The sequence below is a fragment of the Gopherus flavomarginatus genome, chromosome 6 (genome assembly GCF_025201925.1).
Source record: "Gopherus flavomarginatus isolate rGopFla2 chromosome 6, rGopFla2.mat.asm, whole genome shotgun sequence".
In the NCBI taxonomy this organism is placed as follows: domain Eukaryota; kingdom Metazoa; phylum Chordata; order Testudines; family Testudinidae; genus Gopherus; species Gopherus flavomarginatus.
Window position 1 is genome coordinate 23,230,576 of NC_066622.1, and position 21,082 is coordinate 23,251,657.

At 43.3% G+C, this 21,082-nt stretch overlaps 1 protein-coding gene across 5 annotated transcripts in view; it reads right to left on the reverse strand.

Annotated features, from left to right (window-relative positions):
- The window catches only part of MGLL (monoglyceride lipase), a 69,798-nt gene that overhangs the window by 33,715 nt on the left and 15,001 nt on the right, over positions 1 to 21,082 (reverse strand). For 3 of the 5 annotated variants that reach the window (XM_050958528.1, XM_050958527.1, XM_050958529.1), the window contains one exon: positions 7,550 to 7,656. The exons of the other annotated variants lie outside the window; for them this stretch is intronic. In XM_050958528.1, coding sequence (XP_050814485.1) covers positions 7,550 to 7,656 — 107 coding nt within the window. The remainder of the gene's footprint in view (positions 1 to 7,549; positions 7,657 to 21,082) is intronic. 5 annotated transcript variants of the gene reach the window in all.

The following is a 21,082-nucleotide window of genomic DNA, read 5'->3' on the forward strand; positions in this document are numbered from 1 at the left end:
GGAAAGGCTACCTCCATGTCCACAAAAGATGGACCCAATTCATGCTGGTACCTGTGGGCTCTATGGGCTGAACCACTGTATTAAAGAGGAGGGTGGCTGCCATATGCTCCACTTCATTCAAATAAAAGGCCTTGAAGTCAATGGGAATTGGGCACTAGGTGTAGCCTTGGACTCCCGACAAATTGCCAGTGTGGCCCTAGTTTGGGCCGAGTGAAACATAATGCTAAAGTCTAGGCTCTCTTGGCATCCAAGGGCTATTTGGGACCATCTCTGCTATTTAAAAATAATTTTATTTGTACAAAGTTGCTGAAGTACAAAGTACCAGAAAAGCCCATTCTAAATTGTGCTCGGGGGTCAAACAAACCCAGTTCCCCACTTACCAGAGGTGCTGGAGATAGGCATGACAGGTTTCGTTCTGACAAGAGCTCATCAGCTGTAGGCAACTGGCTTCCAAAATCATCTTCGGTTAATGTAACTTTTTTTTTTTCCAATTTTGTCAGCTGCTACTACTACGTCCTGAGACAAGGACGTTCATACACGTCCGACATCGTCAATTCTCTACTTTAAAGTTAGACTTTTAAAATTAATATTTAAATACAATAGAACCACAGCGTTACAAACGCCTCAGGAATGGGGGTTGTTCGTAACTCAGAAATATTTGTGGTGCTGAATAAAACTTTATGGTTCTTTCAAAAGTTTACAGCTGAACAATGACTTAATTCAGCTTTGAAACTTTACTATGCAGAAGAAAGCCATCTTAATGTAAACAAAACAAGCACAGAAACAGTTTCCTTACCTTGTCAAATCTTTTTTTTAAACTTTCCCTTAATTTTTGTAGTAGTTTACATTGAACACAGTACTGTACTGTATTTGTCTTTTTTTTTATTATTATTATTGGTCTCTGCTGCTGCCTGATTGCATACTTCTGGTTCCAAATGAGGTGTGTGGTTGACTGGTCAGTTTGTAACTCTGGTGTTCCATAACTCTGAGGTTCTACTGTAATCAAAATCAGTTAGAGCCAAATCCTCACCCTCCCACCATCCTCATTCACTTGGCTAGACCCAGAGCTTCCACACAGGCCAGAGAGGGAGGAATCCAAGAGTCAGCATCTGCAGAACTGTTCCGGGGGTGCACTTGCTCTTGCAGTTGCAAGAACTGCTCGATGGGGATTCTACACTGCACTTGAACCCCTATTGCATGGGGTGGGGAGGGACCCTGGGTGGAGCTGCTGGTTTTGCCACATGCTAGGCAAGATGTGTCCCTTAGAGCTGTTCGGCCAAGCTCCAGGAGATTTCAGAGCTTTGCTAAGCTTTCACAACGTGAGTTCTCATAACTGAGAGTTAGCAAATGGCAGGGGATTTTAGCCTAGGTTATTACCGAGGGGCCTTTGTTCCTAGCTCTCCAACCCAGAATTGGAATGATCTATTGTAATATCTAGTCTAGAGCCAGGCAGTAATAATGCTTTCCACGTTTACCTTTCGTCCCATGATTTCTAAGTGCTTTACATATGTTAAATATCACCCAGAATGCCCCCCAGTGAGGCAGGTCAGTATTGTTATCTTAATCTTACTGATGGAGAAAGTGAGGCTGAAGGAAGTTGTGCTTGCACTGTGAATCAGCACTGCCACAGAACTGGAATGAATCCGGGGATGACTACCTATTCTATGCCCTAGCTAGTAGACAACATTGCCGCCCTCTCAAGAGTGCAGCAATGTTTCTGTCTGTCTTTCTTTTACTTACAAGGAGGGGGATGGATGAGATGCAGTGGTGAATTCCAGTAAGAGCTCTATGGCTCTCATATAATAAATAACATGGCTGGACATTCAAAATATTATCTAAGAGGTTTTACAGCTGAGGAAATATTCCAATTACCATTGCTCTGATCAGAAGCTCTCTACGCTGTAGTTCTTATAGCTATAAGAGGTACGATTTACATTTATGGCTTCATAAATCCATCCTGCCTTGATCCCGGGGGTTGGAGTAATAACCCATTAGCAGCCCCTTTCAACCCAAATGATCCTGTGATCATAAAAGATTTAGTGACAGGTCAAGCCTAGGTAATTTGAAGAATAAAGATTATTTCTCCCCGCAGGGACTGTACTGCAAAGTCTAACCTGAAGCTCTGCATAACCCTTACCGGACTATGCAGACAGCAACTCAAAGTAAGAGAGTAAGGAGAAAATGACCCAGCCATAGACCCTGCCTGACAAAGGAAACTGAGTTCTGTGACTCTGTTGACTTAGAGACCTTCCAGAATCAAATCATTAGTAAAGTTATAAAAAGAAAGATACCAGGGTGTGAAATTAACTTCACTTGTATATAGCTAGACTGTAAACAGATGGAATGCATGGAGATAGCGAGGAAATGCAACCTGAGATCAGGTCTGCAGCCCTTTGATGTCACTTGTGCACCGAGTTAAGACCACTTGATTTGCATAATTGCAGACCTTGTGCCCCCTCCCTTGGCCCACCGCCAATGTTGCCCTCCATGGTGTGCTGTCGAGAATAAAATCACTGGGTACCAGGAATCCTAACAGTTCTGGGCACAAGCTGTCCCCAGCTGGGATCACAAAGACATTTCTTCCCCCCCACCGCCAGCAATATCCAAGTAACATTCTGGAGTTCACACAGCCTCCCATGGAAAATCTTATAGTAGCTACTGTCAGAGGGAATACAGGACTGCGCCTCATGGCAATTTAAGTTCCTGCTGCAGAGAAGTCAAGATTGTTTTTATTCTACTAAGCAGTCTTTGAATCATAGAAATCAGAGACAGAATAGACCATTAGGGCTCACTGAGCTCACCCATAACCATAGCAAGATTGTTCCTTGCAGAACTGAGCGCTTTGTCCAAACCAACTCTAAATTCCTGCCAAGGCTTCCACTATCCCCCTGTGGGACTATACTGGAGTCTGATTGACATTATTAGGGAATGTTGCTAGCCAGACATTTTCGTTTCCTTTTATTACATGAGCTGTTGCTTCTCGCATGCAGGACCACCCTAATCCTTGCTCTTATTAACACTGACACTTGATTATTTTCACCCCTCCCACCACAGCCTGTATATATTTAGTCCTTTTAACCTTTCCTTATAGTGCAGTCCTTCCCAGTGCTATGAACAAATAGAAGATTTCTGTTCTCACCAACAATGGTCTTTTAACAGTTGCAAGAACACAATAACGACCCTGCTGAAAAATCCCAAACATTTGATGCATTTTTAAATCTACAGCTCCAGCTGGTTTCTTCTTGTTAAAGTAAAAATTTTATCAAGTCTGGAATCTAGTGAGAAAATTAATGGAAACCATAAGCATTAGTGGATTTCTGTCTGAGGGGACTTCCGACTCACCACCGAAGCAAACCACATACAAAGTAGTAGCAGGGTACTTCAGTTAGGAGCATCTAAAGAATCTATATAAGCTACAAGAGCAACATCTTTCCCTTCATTTTGATCTGACTTTACAGATAATTTAGAGCACGCAATTCACCTACTGGTCCTCTAAGTTTCAAAGCATTGTGAAAGACTAAGAGGTATCTACACATTCTGTGCATCAGAAAGGGGAGACTTTATGGGAGCTCTGAATATACCTGCACAGATGTGAAGCACTGAGGGACTGGATACTGACATTGTACTTAAGCAAACTGAGTGGCTGGGACCCTCCCCATTGTGGGGATGGAGGGAGGGGGCAGATTATTTCGTCCTTCCTCCCAACGACAACCGCTTATGTTACACTCATAAGGAGCACTAGCAAGTCCATGTAAAAGGAAAAAAATATTGCAACATGTACTGAAAAGGGATAAGAGGTAAGTAAATACAAGATTCTGTTGCTATCTACAAAAATGTAAACACCTTAGTAACTCTATTAGTTGATACCCATCTATAAAAGTGAAATAGTGGTCCTTTTGGGCTCTGGTCATGTAACACAATCAAAGTAAATATAAAACTCACCACAACAGACAAAACAGGCTAGGGTCTACAATGAGGGTGGATGGAACACTTTGAACTTTAATAAATTAAAGTGCTTTGCACGTGAAAATGAAGCCAGGTTCTCTATCCTTCAGTTTCATTTTCTTTGCCTCTTAGCTTCATGGATCCCTAAGGCTATCACATCCTATCTAAAGTGTGTCTCCAAAACAGGCAGCAATCTCCCCAATCCACAGAAAACATAACATCACCAAAACTTGGCTGAATTGGCAACATAAATTTGTTGCTAATGAGTGATTCCTCAGTGTGTCCCCAATAAATCAAAGACCATCCAGGACAACCAATGTAGACATATTCTCTTTTTTTTTTTAACTATCATCAAAGCTTAACAAAAAATAGGTTTCCTCTTTTTAAATTAAACTGAAGACAACACAGAAAACTTTTCAGTACTTGGAAAATAACTTCATGAAGTGAGAGAGAAGGTTGAGAGCACACATAAGTACTGTAAGGGTTAAAAACCTTACAAGAATGTTTCAGTTATTAAAAAACAAAAACAACTACAAAAAAAAAACCCTGAAACCCAACCACTCTGAATTCAGGAAATTCAGAATTTTAATTAAATTCAGAGGTTAAATTTCAAAGAAACCCAAATGTTATGAACATCTAGAAATGCATAGCCTACCTAATCCTTGGTAGCAAGGTCAGCCAAACAACCTTAACTCTGCCCCATGTTGCAATGCCCTGAGTAAACCCAGAAACTTTGAAATAACATTTTCCATTCATAACAAACAGTTTTATCACACAAAGGACCACAAAAACTTTGAAATAACATTTTCCATTCATAACAAACAGTTTTATCACACAAAGGACCACAAAAACCAGACACTGGAGACAATTGAGAAAATCTTTCTATATTACAAAGGAACTCTTCATTTTTCCTCTGCCAGATGCTCTCATGCTTTATCGTAGGCTCAACACAAAACAAAGTAATGTTTGACTGACTATTTTGGGAGATGTAATGGAGAATGAAGCATTCTTGTGGCATTAATTATCAGTTTTGGGAAATTTTCCAATAAGGGACATTTTTTACCATTTAAAGCAGTCTGTTACTTTGTTTGGACACTTCTCCTGGAGAGTATGCCCAAATAATATAACCTGACTCAGAACAATTATTTGCAGTGTTGTTGTGGGCATATTAAAGAGACAGGGTGGATGAGGTAGTATCTTTTATTGGACCAACTTCTGTAGGTAGGGTGACCAGACAGCAAATGTGAAAAATCAGGACGGGGGTGGAGGGTAATAGAAGCCTATATAAGGAAAAGGCCCAAAAATCGGGACTGTCCCTATGAAATCGGGACATCTGGTCACCCTATCTGTAGGTGAAAGAGACAAGCTTTCGAGTTACACAAAGCTCTTCTGAAGGAAAAGCTTTGTAATATAGCAAGGTTTTCTGCATTGTCTCCAGTATCTGACTTTTGTGGTCCTTTATGTGATAAACCTGTTTGTTATGGATGGAAAATGTTATGGCAAAGTTTCTGGGTTTACTTTTCTGAAGAGCTCAGTGTGGCTTGAAAGCTTGTCTCTTTCACCAACAAAATTTGGTCTCTCTCAGAACAGTTAGTAAGCTGAGTATCTTTATTGGTTGCAAAGTCAATGATGATGCTCTAATTTGGATACTGCTATTCAAAGAAGGTAAGAAAAGAAAAGAATGGAATTGTTCTCTGTTAATAAAAGAATATTTGCAGTTGTCTAGCCTAAAAGATATTCAAGGCGACACAGCGTGAATACGCTTCTCTTTATACAGTGCAATAACTCCTGACAGGTACCTTTGCTTTCAAAGCTCCTTTTCCATCTCGAGATGTGGCTTCTCTCCCTATTAAATTTACACTATAAAGTGCTGTGTCTTGTTGCTGTTTCCATTTCCATCCCATTAAATATTATTTTTTAAATCTGCGACTTCAATCTTGTTACAAGTTTTCTTGTGAGGAGCATAAGGAACTAAAGTAAAAAAGCAACAACAGCCCCACAGTCCAGAGTGCCCAGATCTTTAAAGCTCTGGCATTCAAACAAATGGCTTAGGTGTGCACTAAAATTCTGCATAGCTCCTATGTGGAATAACAACAGAAATCTGGGTGGCTACAGAGGCAGCCTCACATACAATAGGGAGTCTGCTCAACACTCTATATGATCTTTCTCATCAGCTTTATGCCACATGAGAAAAAGAAACACTTTCCACCTGGATAATTACATACATAAAGCCTGACAAGCCTCACTTATGCATGTGTAAATCAAAAGGAAGTCTATTGAAATTAATGGCGTTACAGTAGTGTTAAAAATTGTATAAGTGAAAGGAGAAACAGGCCCATACTGTCGGCAAAGATTTTTCTGCCCTGGCCAACTGCCTGTTGTTAAAGCCAACCCTGTATGTGGTATTTCATTCACTCTTCATACAAATCACAGCTTTGTAAAAATATGACAATTAAATTGACTACCAGACTATCTCTATCCTAAGGAAACCTAGGGCCCATTTCTGCTCTGAGATGCCAGTGCTGAAACTCAATGAGAGTCTTAAGTGCATATCTAAAGGGAGAATGTGGATATTGTTGAGGTTTTGCCATTGTTCTTGAAGACCAGATGAGTCTCTATTCCCCAAACTCTGAAGTGATCAGATTGGTGAGACGCCTCAGGCTAAATTCAGAGGTAACGTGTACAAAGATGTAATTTACATGTCAATAAATGTGTGTCAGAGGAGCGGGGGACTACAGGCCAAATTATGGTCTTGATTTCAGTCAAGAAAAGCCGAAGGTACCTAGCAGTGTCTACACTGTGAATTTTTCACAGCCCTGAGTGACAGAGCTAGGACAACCTAAATGTTAGGTGCAGACCAGGCCCAAGTTACATCAGCATAGATTCATACCACTTCTCCTACCACCCACCTTTGAATTTGGCCTCACTGCTCATTGCTGCCCTGATCAATCTCATTTATTTATTTTGCTAATTTCTATAGCAGCTATGGCAGAGGCAGCTGTAGGCAACAATAAAAAAAAACCAAAGGCTTGAAGGGGAAGGAGAGGGGCAAGCTGTGAGGGCAGGAAAAGGCAGGAGGGGGCTGCTGCAGGACAAGGAAGCAAATCGTTTAAAATATTGTTGGGCTGTCCCAGTCCCTGGGGATTGCTAAGAGAAGTCTCTCACCCTTTGTCTGTTTGTGTCCTGAGGGAAGGCCTTCAGGTTCAGTGAGAGTGTGAAAGACATACTGCCATTTCAGCATCAACTTGGGGTGATTCAGGGTAGCAGCTATGATGACCCTAGGAGGGAGGGGCAAAGATCCCCACCACAACCAGAGACATGGCGCAACAGTGACAATCCCATAAGGTGATAATCAAAATAGAGTAAATGGTGGCTCCGTAAGGACAAGGCTGAGAAAACCCAAGGAACCTGTGTGGCCATTTGATAGATAGGATAGATTAGACAGGCAGTACTACATGGTGCATTAATCGATCCTTTCCCTTTTACGCTGGTCTATAATTAATTTATTTTCTTTTTACTTCCTGCTGAACAGTTTTAACTCCATCCACCCTGCTACGGCCCTGATCTGCTATACGTCACATGCTGTTTCTTTTATAATACTCACCATGGTCATGAGCAAATACAAACAAGTTAAGTCCTGTCAGCATCTGGGCTAAGTCATCATAGCGGCCGCAGTGTTCCCCAGCACCATGAGCGATAAATACGAGGGCCCTAAATGGAGCATCAAGGTATAAAGCATTAACTTGGAAATCAGCCTACAAAGGCACCAGAGCTGTGGGTAAAAACAGCATCATAATTTTATCAACAAGCACCTCAGACATCAACAAATTCAAGCCAGGTAAATGTGGGGCCCAAGTGGCATTTAATTGATGGTACCATGGTGAGGAAGGCAACAGATTTCCATAAAGACCTAGGAGCATATGAGCAGGGCCACCCAGAGAATTCAGGGGGCCTGGGGTCTTCGGCGGCGGGTCCCGGGGTGGAAGGACCCCCCCCCACGGGTCTTTGGGGCACTTCAGCGGTGGGTCCCGGAGCGGAAGGACCTCCCACCGCCGAAGACCTGGAATGGAAGAAGCTCCGGGGGCCTGGGCCCCGTGAGAGTTTTCTGGGGTCCCCGGAGCAAGTGAAGGACCCCGCTCCAGGGGCCCTGAAAAACTCTTGTGGGGGCCCCTGCGGGGCCCGGGGCAAATTGGCCCACCTGTCCCCCTGCTCTGGGCGGCCCTGCATATGAGAAGAAATGACATCAAACAAACCTCTAACAGGTGGCTTGATGGTAGCAGGCCTTTGGCTATATGTGAGCCAGCTGTGTACTGGATGGATATACTTTCCTTTCCACCTGGCTCAGCACGAGGCTGCCATAATGGGAAGCTACAGATCAATAATGTAGGTGGGTCTCTGTAACTCTCCTTTATCAGGCTAATTACATTCTGGACTGCACTTTGCTCCTATGGAAATCAATGGAAGTGTTGCGATTGACTTCAGTGGGACCAAGGTTAGGAACTCTCTCTGTAAGTTCACCCGGATATATCATTATTCACTTTCTGACTTACATTGCTGCACACACTGTTAAATGGTTACTGGATTTCAACAAAAATATGGACACAAACCAGAACCCAGGACCTGAGTCGAAGTTTGGGGAATGGTGGACTTGAGCCCAACATCAATGTTTTTACCTATTTTCAATTTCAGCCCAGAAACAGCTACATTACAGAGATGAGTGAAGTGATTCCTAAACAGCTACAGCAACCTTAGGCTCACACAGGGGCAGCTCCAGGCACCAGCATGCCAACTGCGTGCCTGGGGCAGCAAGCCACGGGGGGCTCTCTGCCGGTCGTCGCGAGGGCAGCAGGCAGGTTGCCTTCGGTGGCATGCCTATGGAGGGTCCGCTGGTCCCGCAGCTTCAACGGACCTCCCGCAGGCATGCTGCCGAATCCACGGGACCGGGGACCTCCCACAGGCAAGCCGCTGAAGGTAGCCTGCCTGCCGTGCTTGGGGCAGCAAAATACCTAGAGCCGCCCTTGGGCTCACAGAGTGTAAACCACTCTGGGATCCTGCTGCATGAAAGGCGCTATACAAATGCTCATTACTAAGGACTCACATTTTACAAAATTTCTTACACATTCAGAGAAATATCATCAAATAATGAAAATAATGGTTTGAGTTCAGAGAAATTTTCCTGTGTCTTTACTGGACAACATTTACAAAGAATGTTGATTCTGTTGTAAAAATAATTATGGCCTGGTCAAGTGAAACGCCAGAAGTTTGCTCTGATTGATAGGTCTTTTTTCACCCCTATTAAATTTTAGTGTCACAAATCTGAGTTGTTCATTTAAAGGTGCAATCTGTTGTCAGAACACTTGTAACCACATCAGAGACCAGAGACTGATACTTCTAGTTTTTCAGTATATATAACAAAATCCCAAGACGAACTAATAATAAATGGTAACAACAATTTACATTTAGTGAAATCTTCAACTCTGTTTTTACAAGGGTTTTTGATACATCTGTAAAAGATGTATTCACACAAAGAAACTGATTTGATCTTAGTTATATTTAAACTTAGAGAAGATGCTAGATGCTGTAGTAATTACTGCCCCATCTCTTTGATTAACACTGATTGCAAAATAATTGCTAATGCTAGGCAACTTGACAGACCATCCATTTGACCTAGACAGGTTTCACAAAGCAAAGTGTAGATTCTCTAACAGCTATATAAGGTTACCCTGACATTTCATTAATGCTAATCAGTAATGACAAGTCCAGGAAATGTAGCATCCCTAGCCCACGGTGTTAGAGAGCACCTGATAGGCCACACTAAGGGTTCCAAAATGACCTGTCATACAATAGTAATGCCTTGAGTTAACATTTCCCTTAGAAAAGGCTAAGAGATCTTAAGCCTTCAGAACATGGGGTGTAGGGCGGGGGAGAATTCTGAAGCAAACTCAAGATGACTAATGCACATGCTTCAGATCCTGCTTGCTTTGCTTGTCTACAAGTTGGACACCAAACCAAAGGGAATAAACCAAAGGGGATAAAAAGGAGAATTTTTTGCCTGTCTATATCAGGCATTTCCAAGGTGTCCCTCACCATGGTCTCCAGGCACAATGTGTAGTTTCTCAGATGACAAGTTATTTAAAATACCAATAACATACCAGGTGACCGTCATGGTATGAAATCCCTTGTGAAGTGAGCAAGCTGGTAAAGCGAGAGCCTTGTAGGAAGACATTAATTGCTACTTTATCTTGCAATTACACTGGAGGCTAAATTTTGCTCTCATTCATACCCATGCAGCCTCACTGACTTAGAACCAGATCAGCTAAGGTGTTGAGCAGCTTACTGATATACGTGGAAATAGAGGGAGTTCAGTGCTTCACAAAATTAAGGCTATAAAGCCTGATCCTGCAGCCTTTACTCACAAGTAATTCTTAGTCCCGACTGACTGCAACGGGACTAGGATATAGAAGTTCCAGAATTGGATCCTTAAATGTCATGTGGCAGGGACCTTGTCTTTTATTTGCCTGCAAAGCATCGTGGATAAAATTCTCAAATGCATCTGAGGGTACAAACACCCATTGCTAGCCTGTGTCAGCTGACTCAGGCTCAGGGGGATGGTGGTTTTTGGGACTATAAAACTGTGGTGTAGATGTTCAGATGCGGCACAGAGTCCGGGCTCTGGAATCACCATGGACTCCCTCCTATCATAATGCCTGTGAAAAGGAAGAAATACAATACAGCAAATAGGAAACTGTTTTCAATTTTTATCTTAATGTTCCTTTTTTGGTGTCATTTAAAATTAATACAGATACAGTGCAGGCTTTAGCACTTTGTAGGACTGCAGTGTTTATGGACCTGGCAAGCAACAACTGCAGGGTTGGCCTCATAGGAAATTGGTCTTAGCATGTTCCTTCATCTCCAATTGTTGTCATTCTGCCCGCAAGGCCATTTGGAAGTGACATGGCTCGGGTAGAAGCCAGTGCTCACAGCTTGAAATGCTTTTCTGAAGACTGAGTTATGCCTGAACCATGTTAATTTCATAGGCTCCATGAGCTCAGCCAGAGGAATGCTTGTGGCGCTTTGGATGCTTCAAATGACTCTCGGTGTGGGATCTGTAGTTGCTAAACTTTGTGATTAAACATCATTTTGAATTCAGTTCAGCAAGATACCTAAGCTGATGCCAAACTGTAAACATGGGTGTAGTCCCAATGAAATCAATGAGACTACACATGTGCTTAAGTACCTTGATGAATCAGGGCCACTATGGATGGTAGTGGTAAGATTATGCCATTACTCAGAGAAAGCTGGTGCATGTTTGGTAAAGAATTTTTTTAAATGTACACATTAATGTTTAATTGGCATATTTTTGTAGCCATCTCAGCAAAAGTAGGTCTCAGCTCTCAACGCTTTGAACACTTGTATACTTACCATTATAATTACACATCCTGTAATATGTTATTTCTTACTTTTAGCCAGCAATTTAAATTATGTTGCTTTCAAGTCCAGGACGCTATGATCCCTGTGCCAGAGGAGAGCAGTTTGCAGGGAATGTATTCAGTCCTGGATCAGTGCCAAGAAAACACTGTTACACTGAGAGACTGGCACTGTTTTAAGGGCTGGTGTCTTGTGATCCCTACCCTTCTCCAAAGCTAGAAACAAATGTTTCATACCATTAGAAAATTGGGATTCAAGTCTACTTGGGCCATGAGATATACTGGCTTGTATTATTTTATTTATCAAGATAGAGACCACTACAAGTATGAACTAGATGGGGTGGAGTGGAGGGGGAAAGCAAGACTGTAAGCAGAATGATGTGATTGTAAGATCTGTTATCTTGTAACCAGACAGGGCTAAAGGCATTTTAGTTGGACCGGCACGCATTCTTTTAGGACCAGAAAATGTTTCCAAGCCCTGAAACTAGACCAGTGATCTGAAGAAAAATTTCACTCCTGTTTATACTATCAGAAAAAAAAACACAAGCCAAGACCCCAATTCAGGAAAGTATTTCTACTCAGGACAGTACTTAACCACATGCTTATATTTAGCAACCTGCCTAAGCCCCATTCAAGTTAGTAGGACTTACTAAGCACGTGATTGAAGTTAAGCACATAGTTAAATGCTGTCCTGAATAATGATAGTCTGCAGCACATGCATAAATGCTTTCCTGAACCAGAGCCCATCTGACTTGAGCTTATGGCATGTTAATCCATGCTAGACAAGTCTATCTTTTTTAATATATATATCAGATACATTTTTTACAAACCTATGAAATTACACAAAAAAGCTATGCTAAAAGAACATTATTAAGGGTATATCTACACTACGAGATTATTCTGATTTTACAAAAACCAGTTTTTTAAAACAGATTATATAAATTCGAGTGCATGCGGCCACACTAAGCACATTTATTCGGCGATGTGCGTCCATGGACTGAGGCTAGCGTCGATTTCTAGAGCGTTGCACTGTGAGTAGTTATCCTGTAGCTATCCCATAGTTCCCGCAGTCTCCCCCGCCCATTGGAATTCTGGGTTAAGATCCCAATGCATGATGGGGCAAAAACAGTGTCACAGGTGATTCTGGGTAAATGTCATCACTCAATCCTTCCTCTGTGAAAGAAACGGCAGACAATCATTTCACACCCTTTTTCCCCTGGATTGCCCTGGCAGACGCCATAGCAACCATGGATCCTGTTTAGCCTTTTGTCACTGTCACCGTATGTGCACTGGATGCTGTTGACAGATGCGGTACTGCAGTGCTACACAGCAGCATTCATTTGCCTTTGCAAGGTAGCAAAGACAGTTACCATCCCTATTGCACTGTCTGCCATTGTAAATTGGCGATGAGATGGTGGTTATCAGTCATTTTGCACTGTTTGCATTTGGAAATTGGCGATGACGGTTATCAATCCTTTTGTACCGTCTGCTGCTGTCATGGGTGCTCCTGGCTGGCCTCGCTAAGGTCGGTCGGGGGCGCATGGACAAAAATGGGAATGACTCCCTGGGTCATTCCCTTCTTTATGTTTTGTCTAAAAATAGAGTCAGTCCTGCCTAGAATATCTGGCAAGTGTACTAGAGAACCAGAGAGCACAGCTGCTCCGTGTCAGAGCCCCAGAGATCCCGCAGAAATGTTGAGCTGCATGCCATTCTAGGGGGTGCCCCTGCAACAACCCCACTCGTTGCTTCCCTCCTCCCCCAATCCTCCTGGGCTACCGTGGCAGTGTCCCCCCATTTGTGTGATGAAGTAATAAAGAATGCAGGAATAAGAAACACTGACTTTTTAGCGAGATAAAATGAGGAGGAGGCAGCCTCCAGCTGCTATGATAGTCCAGGCAGGACATTAAAGGGTAGGGGGGAGAGGAGAGCAGCCTCCTGCTGCTTTAACAGTCCAGGGAGTACAGAATCTTTTCTTTAGACATGAAAGGGGGGCGGCTGATGGAGCTCAGCCTCCAGCTGCTATGATGAGGACGGTTACCAAGCCTTTAGTACCATCTGCCAGGAATGACCAGGAGTCATTCCCATTTTTACCCAGGCGCCCCTGGTCGACCTCACCGAGGCCAGTCAAGAGCACTCACGGGATGATGATAACGGTTTTCCACCATTTTGTACCATCTGCCATCAGGAAAGGAAGGGGAGGGGATGCTGCTGTTCAGGTCTACCAGCAGCATGCAGTAGACATAGGGTGACATTGAAAAAAGACGAGAAATGATTTTTTTTCCCTTTTCATTCACGGGGGGGGGGGGGGGGGGAGGGTAAATTGACGAGATATATCCTGAACCACCCCGGACAATGTTTTTGACCCTTCAGGCATTGGGAACTCAGCAAAGAATGCAAATGCTTTTCAGAGACTGTGGGGACTGTGGGATAGCTGGAGTCTTCAGTCCCGCCTCCCTCCCTTCATGAGCGTCTATTTGATTCTTTGGCTTTCTGTTACGCTTGTCACGCAGCACTGTGCTGAGTCCCTGCTGTGGCCTCTGTCTATCATAGCCTGGAGATTTTTTCAAATGCTTTGTCATTTCGTCTTCTGTAACAGAGCTCTGATAGAACAGATTTGTCTCCCCATACAGCGATCAGATCCAGTATCTCCCGTACGGTCCATGCTGGAGCTCTTTTTGGATTTGGGACTGCATCGTCACCCGTGCTGATCGGAGCTCCATGCTGGGCAAACAGGAAATGAAATTCAAAAGTTCACGGGGCTTTTCCTGTCAACCTGGCCAGTGCATCTGAGTTCAGATTGCTTTCCAGAGCTGTCACAATGGTGTACTGTGGGATACCGCCCAGAGGCCAATACTATCGAATTGCGGCCACACTAACCCTAATCCGACATGGCAATACCAATTTCAGCGCTACTCCCCTCATCAGGGAGGAGTACAGAAATCGGTTTAAAGAGCCCTTCATATCGATATAAAGGGCTTCATCGTATGGACGGGTGCAGGGTTAATTCGGTTTAACGCTGCTAAATTCGGTTTAAACGCGTAGTGTAGACCAGGCCTAAGGCTGCAAAGTCAAACACCCAAGAGTTAGGACATTCCAGAACTAAGGTTGTCTGGGTAGCCTTAATTTAGTGTCCTGGTGCATAAGCCATTGTGATACAGTCATTAATTCCATGATCGCATACTGTTTTTACCAAAGGACCCCTGCCTCATTCAGTGCAAGGGATGGACCTGTTCTGGGATAAATTAGAATTGTGTGGTGAAGGAAGCTGTTGTCTGTAGGACTCCTGCTTCATTTCTTGAAGAGGTTGGAAGGTATGTCTTATCTGCAAGACTAGGACAGGTGGGTCTAGGCCTGTCAAAGACTAAAGACCTACCCCCTCAACTAAGGGAGAGGAAGAGCTAGGCCCAGGCCAGTTGAGTATGTGGGACAACAGATGAAAAAACAGGAATAGGAGTGAGGTAAAACCTTGAATATCAAGGATCCTGAGGGGGACACCAAGCAGAGAACCCCTGACAGCATCCACCACTCCTCAAAGTCATCTAAGGTGTCAGTGGGGACTGCCCAGAGGAACTCTACCTGGAATGTGATCATATGAGGCACTAGTTGGAAGGTGTGTAGTGAATACGGCAGGGGACTGCAGGAAAACAAATGATAGTCTTATGGCTAAGGCAGATGAATGTTGCCCTGGAGAACTAGAGTGTATCCCTGCCTCTGTGACAGATTTCTTATGTGATGCTGACCAAGTCACTTAAACCAAGCTTTCCAGGTGATCACTTGCGGTCTGATTTGCAAGAGTGCTGAGCACTCACAGCTGCAGCTGAATTCAGTGAGAACTGTGCTTTGAACATATAAAGTACTACATCCTTAGTACTCTGAAAAAATCAGATCTTAGGCATCTAAGATTGGGCACACACTATCGGTGGATACTTTTGTCCAAAATCTCTCTGTGCCTGAGCCGCCCCTCTCCCTCTGTATGTAAAATGTGGATAACACCACCCCCTCACTTTGTAGGGATGTTGTGCAAATAAATTAATTAATGTTTATGAAGCACTCAGGTACTATAGTGATGAGTGCCATTGAAAAGCCCACGAGGAAATTAATAATTCTGTGTTCAGAGCAGGCTTTAAATAGGGCGCAGTAAATAAGACCTGGGGCCATTCAGTGAACAATGAAGATAAAACAAAATATTAAATAGCTGCTTGCTAAATGAGCACCATCCATTTTGTGCACAGAAGCCTGTGCAAAAATGGCATGGGATCATGTCTTTAAAGACTATCATAATGCATATGCATAGGGGGCTGAATTAAGATTGCACAAGCATTTCCAATTCTGGAATTTCCTAACTTTTGAGTGCTTGGCTGTGCAACCTTAAATGTTTAAGACAGCATTTGTGTATATATATTTATCATATGTGGTGCAGTGTCTGAATAGCATCATGCAGCTGCAGACAGGGCAGAAATCATGTTGACACTGACAGGGTGTCATCTTGACATATATGATCCTGCAGCTCTAGAAACAAGACTTTTAGGAATATGGATTGTAAACAAAACTAGTGAAATACTGCAGTGTTATCCCCTGAAATCTTTATTCTAATCTGTGGCCCAAATTCTGCTCTCATATCTGTATACTTCTGGAGTCATTCACGGGCTCCAATGAAATCACACCAGATTTACATCAGAGTAAGACATTTGATTTTATGTTAACAGGCAATCACTTACTTATTCATAGGCATCTCCATATGCATTTTGCACAGGCTTGGGTCAAGAAAATGTAGTTCAAGTCTGTATTGCACCTGTAGGAAGTGCAGCATGCAAGGCACAGCCCAGGGGGAAGAAGGGACAAACGTAGCTTTAAATCTTTTTGTCCTTCTGATTCTGGTACTCTGGGGCTCAAAACGGCCCTTGGCATAATTTAGGCAGTCTGAAGGGGCTGCTCTGAATTATGGCTGCCTCTCTGCTGCTGCCCCTGGCTTGTGGTGCAAGCCGGAAGGGCCAAAGGAGTGGATGCTACAGCCTCCCACTCTCCTGTCCCCTACACTGGAGTTTATGGAGTGCCAGCATAGGGCCACACAGCTCCTATGTGGGGTGGGGCAGGGGGATTCTCCTCTGGCTGCTACGCTTTGCCAAAGCAATGTTTTGGGGCCAGAATCCCTCTCATGATGCCCCACAGCCATTTTTATGAATATATGAAAAACCTACAAACTACACCCTCAAAGGGCTGCATCTACACTCCCTCTGCCTGAAGCGTCACTTGATTTACTGGACTTTGAGAGCACATGGAACCCTGCAAGATCAGTCCCCTGGCATTGTAGAAATTTCAGGCCTAATTCTACAGTTGTAACGTTCCACATACATGAGCACTTTCTCTGACTTTCATAGGACTACACACGAGTAAGGGTTTGCAGATCTAATATCTTACTGGAGCCCAAGATAGCAACAATTCCTTCATTTACATACTGTTGGGATGACATTTTTACAGCAGACATGACCGCTAGAGTAGAATAATGTTGGTAGGTTATTCAGTGATCCCAGAAAGTGTTGTTGCTATAAATCAATAGAGCTGAGACAGAATTGCACAGCACAGATAGATTTCCATACAAAAGGCTCCACTGGAATCCATCTAGAGCCAGCATGAAACAATGCAGAGAAACAGCTTGGAATGTATGATTTATCGGGCCTTTTGAAAATGCAAAACATCAATGTGCATAGCTCACAACTGATCTGCTAAAAAATGCAACGGGGCTGAAGCAAACGATGGAAGGATTCTCTGGACACTGCAACTGAATGAGTAAAGTGATTCCATGCAGATCTCTGCAATGTAACATTTTAATAATGGATGTTTTGTTTAAAGGATATTATCTTTCAGGAGACACTGGGCTTAAGTCTGAGGTGAATTATGTGGTCTTGTAAAGTAAAATTCCCAGGCCTAATCTTCCTTTCCCATCCCATTCCAGAAGGGGTCACAAGGATCCTGTCACAAAGTCTTCCCCAACTCCCCCTTCCACCATTTCCCCACCAAGGTGGTGGGATCTGCCCCCATGGAACAGACTGCAAGGTCCACTGTCCCAAACCTGGCAAACTGATGGGCTCTTTGGAAACACAGACAGGCTAGACAGAATTTTAAAGGACTTTGTGCTTGAGATGCCTCTCACACCAGTTTTATGCTATTGTAATTCCATTGATTGCAATGGGATTAGTCCTTAGTTTCACTGGAATAACTAAAAGAAGAATCAGGGATCCTAAATCTAAATACACAAATGCAGGCTCAGGTCATAAACAATTGAGAAGTGCATGAATATAAACTCTTTGTACCAGGACTACTAACTCATCCCTCCCCCATCAGGATCTGGTTATTTATGAGCCAGACTAGATTCAGTTTTGTACTGGGTTTTACTCTTTGCTCTGCTACAGACTTGTTGTGTGACTCTGGGCAGGTCAATTCACCTCTTTGTGCCTCAGCCTCCCTCTCCCAGTGTGTAAAATGGGGATTGTGTACTTGCCTATCTCCTAGGAGTGCCATAAGGATTAATGCATTGACATCTGTACAGCACTCTGAGACCCTCAGATGGAAGATGCTATAGATAGCTTATGATGGGCTGGACTAGGCCTAAAGGGCCCCTGAGGGAAGCCTCAGGGTTCTGCCACACCCATCCCAAAAAGGAACTGTGGGAGAGGTCCTCCGAGCGGCCTAGAGTGGTTGGGAGGAAGCAACCAATCAGAGGGACTACTAGAATGGCCAGTCGGGGGCCAGGAGGGCTATATAAAAGGAGCTGTAGAAGAGCACAACAGTTAGTTGCTGCTTGGAGCTGGAAAAGAAAGAACTATGTGCCTGGCTGGAAGAGCAACAGGACCAAAGACAGTCTGCTGGCAGGGACTGGGGGAGCAATGAAGGAGCTCCTCGCTGGCTGCTGGGACTAAGTAGGGACTGAGTCTGGGGAGGGCCACAGGATGATAGTATCTCCAGGGAGGAAGCCCTGGGAATATGGCCCCATACCAGGACTGGGACTACTTAAAGACTGAGCCTAGGGAGGGCTAGAGAGACATCACCAGAGGGGTGCTGAGAGGCCCTGGTGGACTGTATACCCCAGAAGGGGCTTGCTCTGGTTCTTATGCAGCGTGTATGACTCAGCCAGAGGACTCAGTTGCTGGAAAAAAACACCTGAGAACCACCAAAAAGCACCAGAACTGAAAGAATAGAGATGTATCCAACCAGAAGGGGTGCTCGTGAGAGGTGGATGCTGACCTTGTTATATATGTACCAAGTGTAAAAGAGAGGCCCAACCTGCAAAATCCAGCTCTGGATCTGCACTTCCCCAGAGAGCTGTCACTAGTACTAAGATGTAGGGGGAAATTTTCAAAAATGCCTAAGGGATTGAGACACAAGTCCCACTGACACGCAATATGACAAGCAACTTTCTATCACATTTATGCCACATTAATTTTTACTTAAAATGAAGTTGTTATGGATGAAAGATAGCTGCATGGCCACAATGCCATGCAAAAGGACGAATGTGAGAGCTAGCTAACAGCTGTCAAATGCAATGGGTAAGAGCTAGAGTTGCCAGAAGGTTACTGACCCAACCCCTCCTCCTCCACCACCTTTTAAGAGGCTTGTACTAGCCTTGAAGGGTTTCTGAAAGGCCAGAACTTGCAGTTCAGTGGGTCAGCTTTATGAGTGGTTCATTCTTAAAATCAAAATGCAACGGGTGCCAGCTGAGTAGATGCCGAGGAAGTAGTAAGAATAGTGCAATGAAAGAGGCTGAGTTTTCAGGGCATGAGAGAGCTACTTTTAAAGGGCCAGAAGTCCTATGCCAAGAAATCACTAATATTTAAGGCTATTTTGTTTTTTTGCCAATCAAATTCAATATTGAAACCTGTTGATTTAATAACCAGACAAAAAGCTTTGCTGTTTAAAAGTGTGGTTCTGTTCTGGGAAATGACTGTAAAAATGACCCTTTCTTACTCAGCCAATCTGCTAGCAGGGTGTATTCAGAGCCATTTCTACTGACTCCTCTGACTAAGTTTTTACTCATTTTTGCTCCTGTTAACCCATAGCTGTGCTGGCTTTGCAGAGCTATGTGTGAGGGAGCTAGACACAACAGCTGCTCAGACATGACCTTCATCTTGCATACAGTTTTAGAGAGGTAAGGTGCCCCAGAATGCCAGTACCTCTAGGCATGTGCTACTGTGCCTAATTGGAAATCCAGCCCTGGACATGCTGTGGCCATTTATTCAGTTCTTACTCAGGCAAGCTGTCCCATTGAGTTCTCAGCAAGTAAGAATTTCAGGTTTTTGTCCCCTGTGAACTTCAAAAGTGTCTGTATCCTTTTTTATAAAGCAGGATTGCACATTTCCCACCCAGTGGCAACGGTCTGAAGTAGAACATATAAATGTAATTCACTATAATACTTGGACCAAACTGTACGGTTTGTAACTAGGCAACTTCTATCATAATGTGCAAAAAGAACTCTTGATTATTTCCTGCATAGGCTCAGTTATCCATCCTCACATTTATCCTTCCAATCCAATTTAGTCTGCAGTCCTCTCTGGCTACAGAAGTCTTCATCTGTTATCTTCAAGCAAAGTGGATAATTTACTTTTTATAAAGTATAGATTTCCAGGGTAATACAAATCCCCATGTATCCAATTTCTCCTGGACTGATTTCAAAGAGGCAATGGGAAAGGTCTTAGAATCCTATATGCTTTGGAGACCGAACTTGAAGGACTGATTTATTTCCTAAGTGTAAGGCAGTTAGATATTTTTAAAATATCTAGAGGTTAAGCACAGTAATTTCAAATGAGTAATTCTCTCAACATATTCCAGAACTGCATGTCAGCCCATGTCATCTATGAAAAGGCTCTTTGCAGTGAAAGGGTATTTTACAAGCTGTGTCAAAAGCAATATTAGGAACTGATCTATTGGGAAATTAGTAATATCATCAGCAAAGCATGTGCCAAAGGTCTGGGTATATTCCAATTAATTGAACACTCCATGTCTGTTACAAACCAGAGAGGAGGAGAATGTTGAGTGTAAATAGTTAAATGTGACATTTTATAATCCTTTTAAGCCAGTGATTACTGGAACATGTGCTTTATGGGTTGAGTCATTTTCCATGCTTTAGGTATACAAAAGCTTGTGTTACTGGCACATTAGACATTATAGTCCATCTACAGCTGATTTACCGTTAACAAAACTTTACATACTTTTGCCTACTGCAGCGTCAATCTAGCTGGGCATTATTCCTTGGTCACAGCTACCTACCTAGCTAAGACTAGCTACCGTAGACTTGTTCCCTTAAACATTTCCACCATTGCTAACACCACTTCAGCTTTACCTGTGGCCACAATGGTGGCAACATTAAGTAAAGAAGGAGTCAGTTGCCACTGGCATTTTAAGCACTGGTCTTGTAGATTGGCCTTCTACAGGGTTAGCTACAGTGCTTAGAACACCAGCAGCTGAATGATGCACAGCCTCCATTAGAGCTCCACTGGTAGAATGACAGCTAGTGATAGCAATGATGGGGAAACAGCCCAGTGCAGACAGTCCCTGAGTTGCAATTACTTAGGGCACATGCACGCAAAGCTAAAGGCACGTTGGATGCATTTACTGCAGTATGGCTTTAAATAGAAAGGGAAATCAATACTCATTTACAGTATCTGGCAATCACTGAACCAAAACATACATGCACAGCTACAGCAAAGCAGAAATAA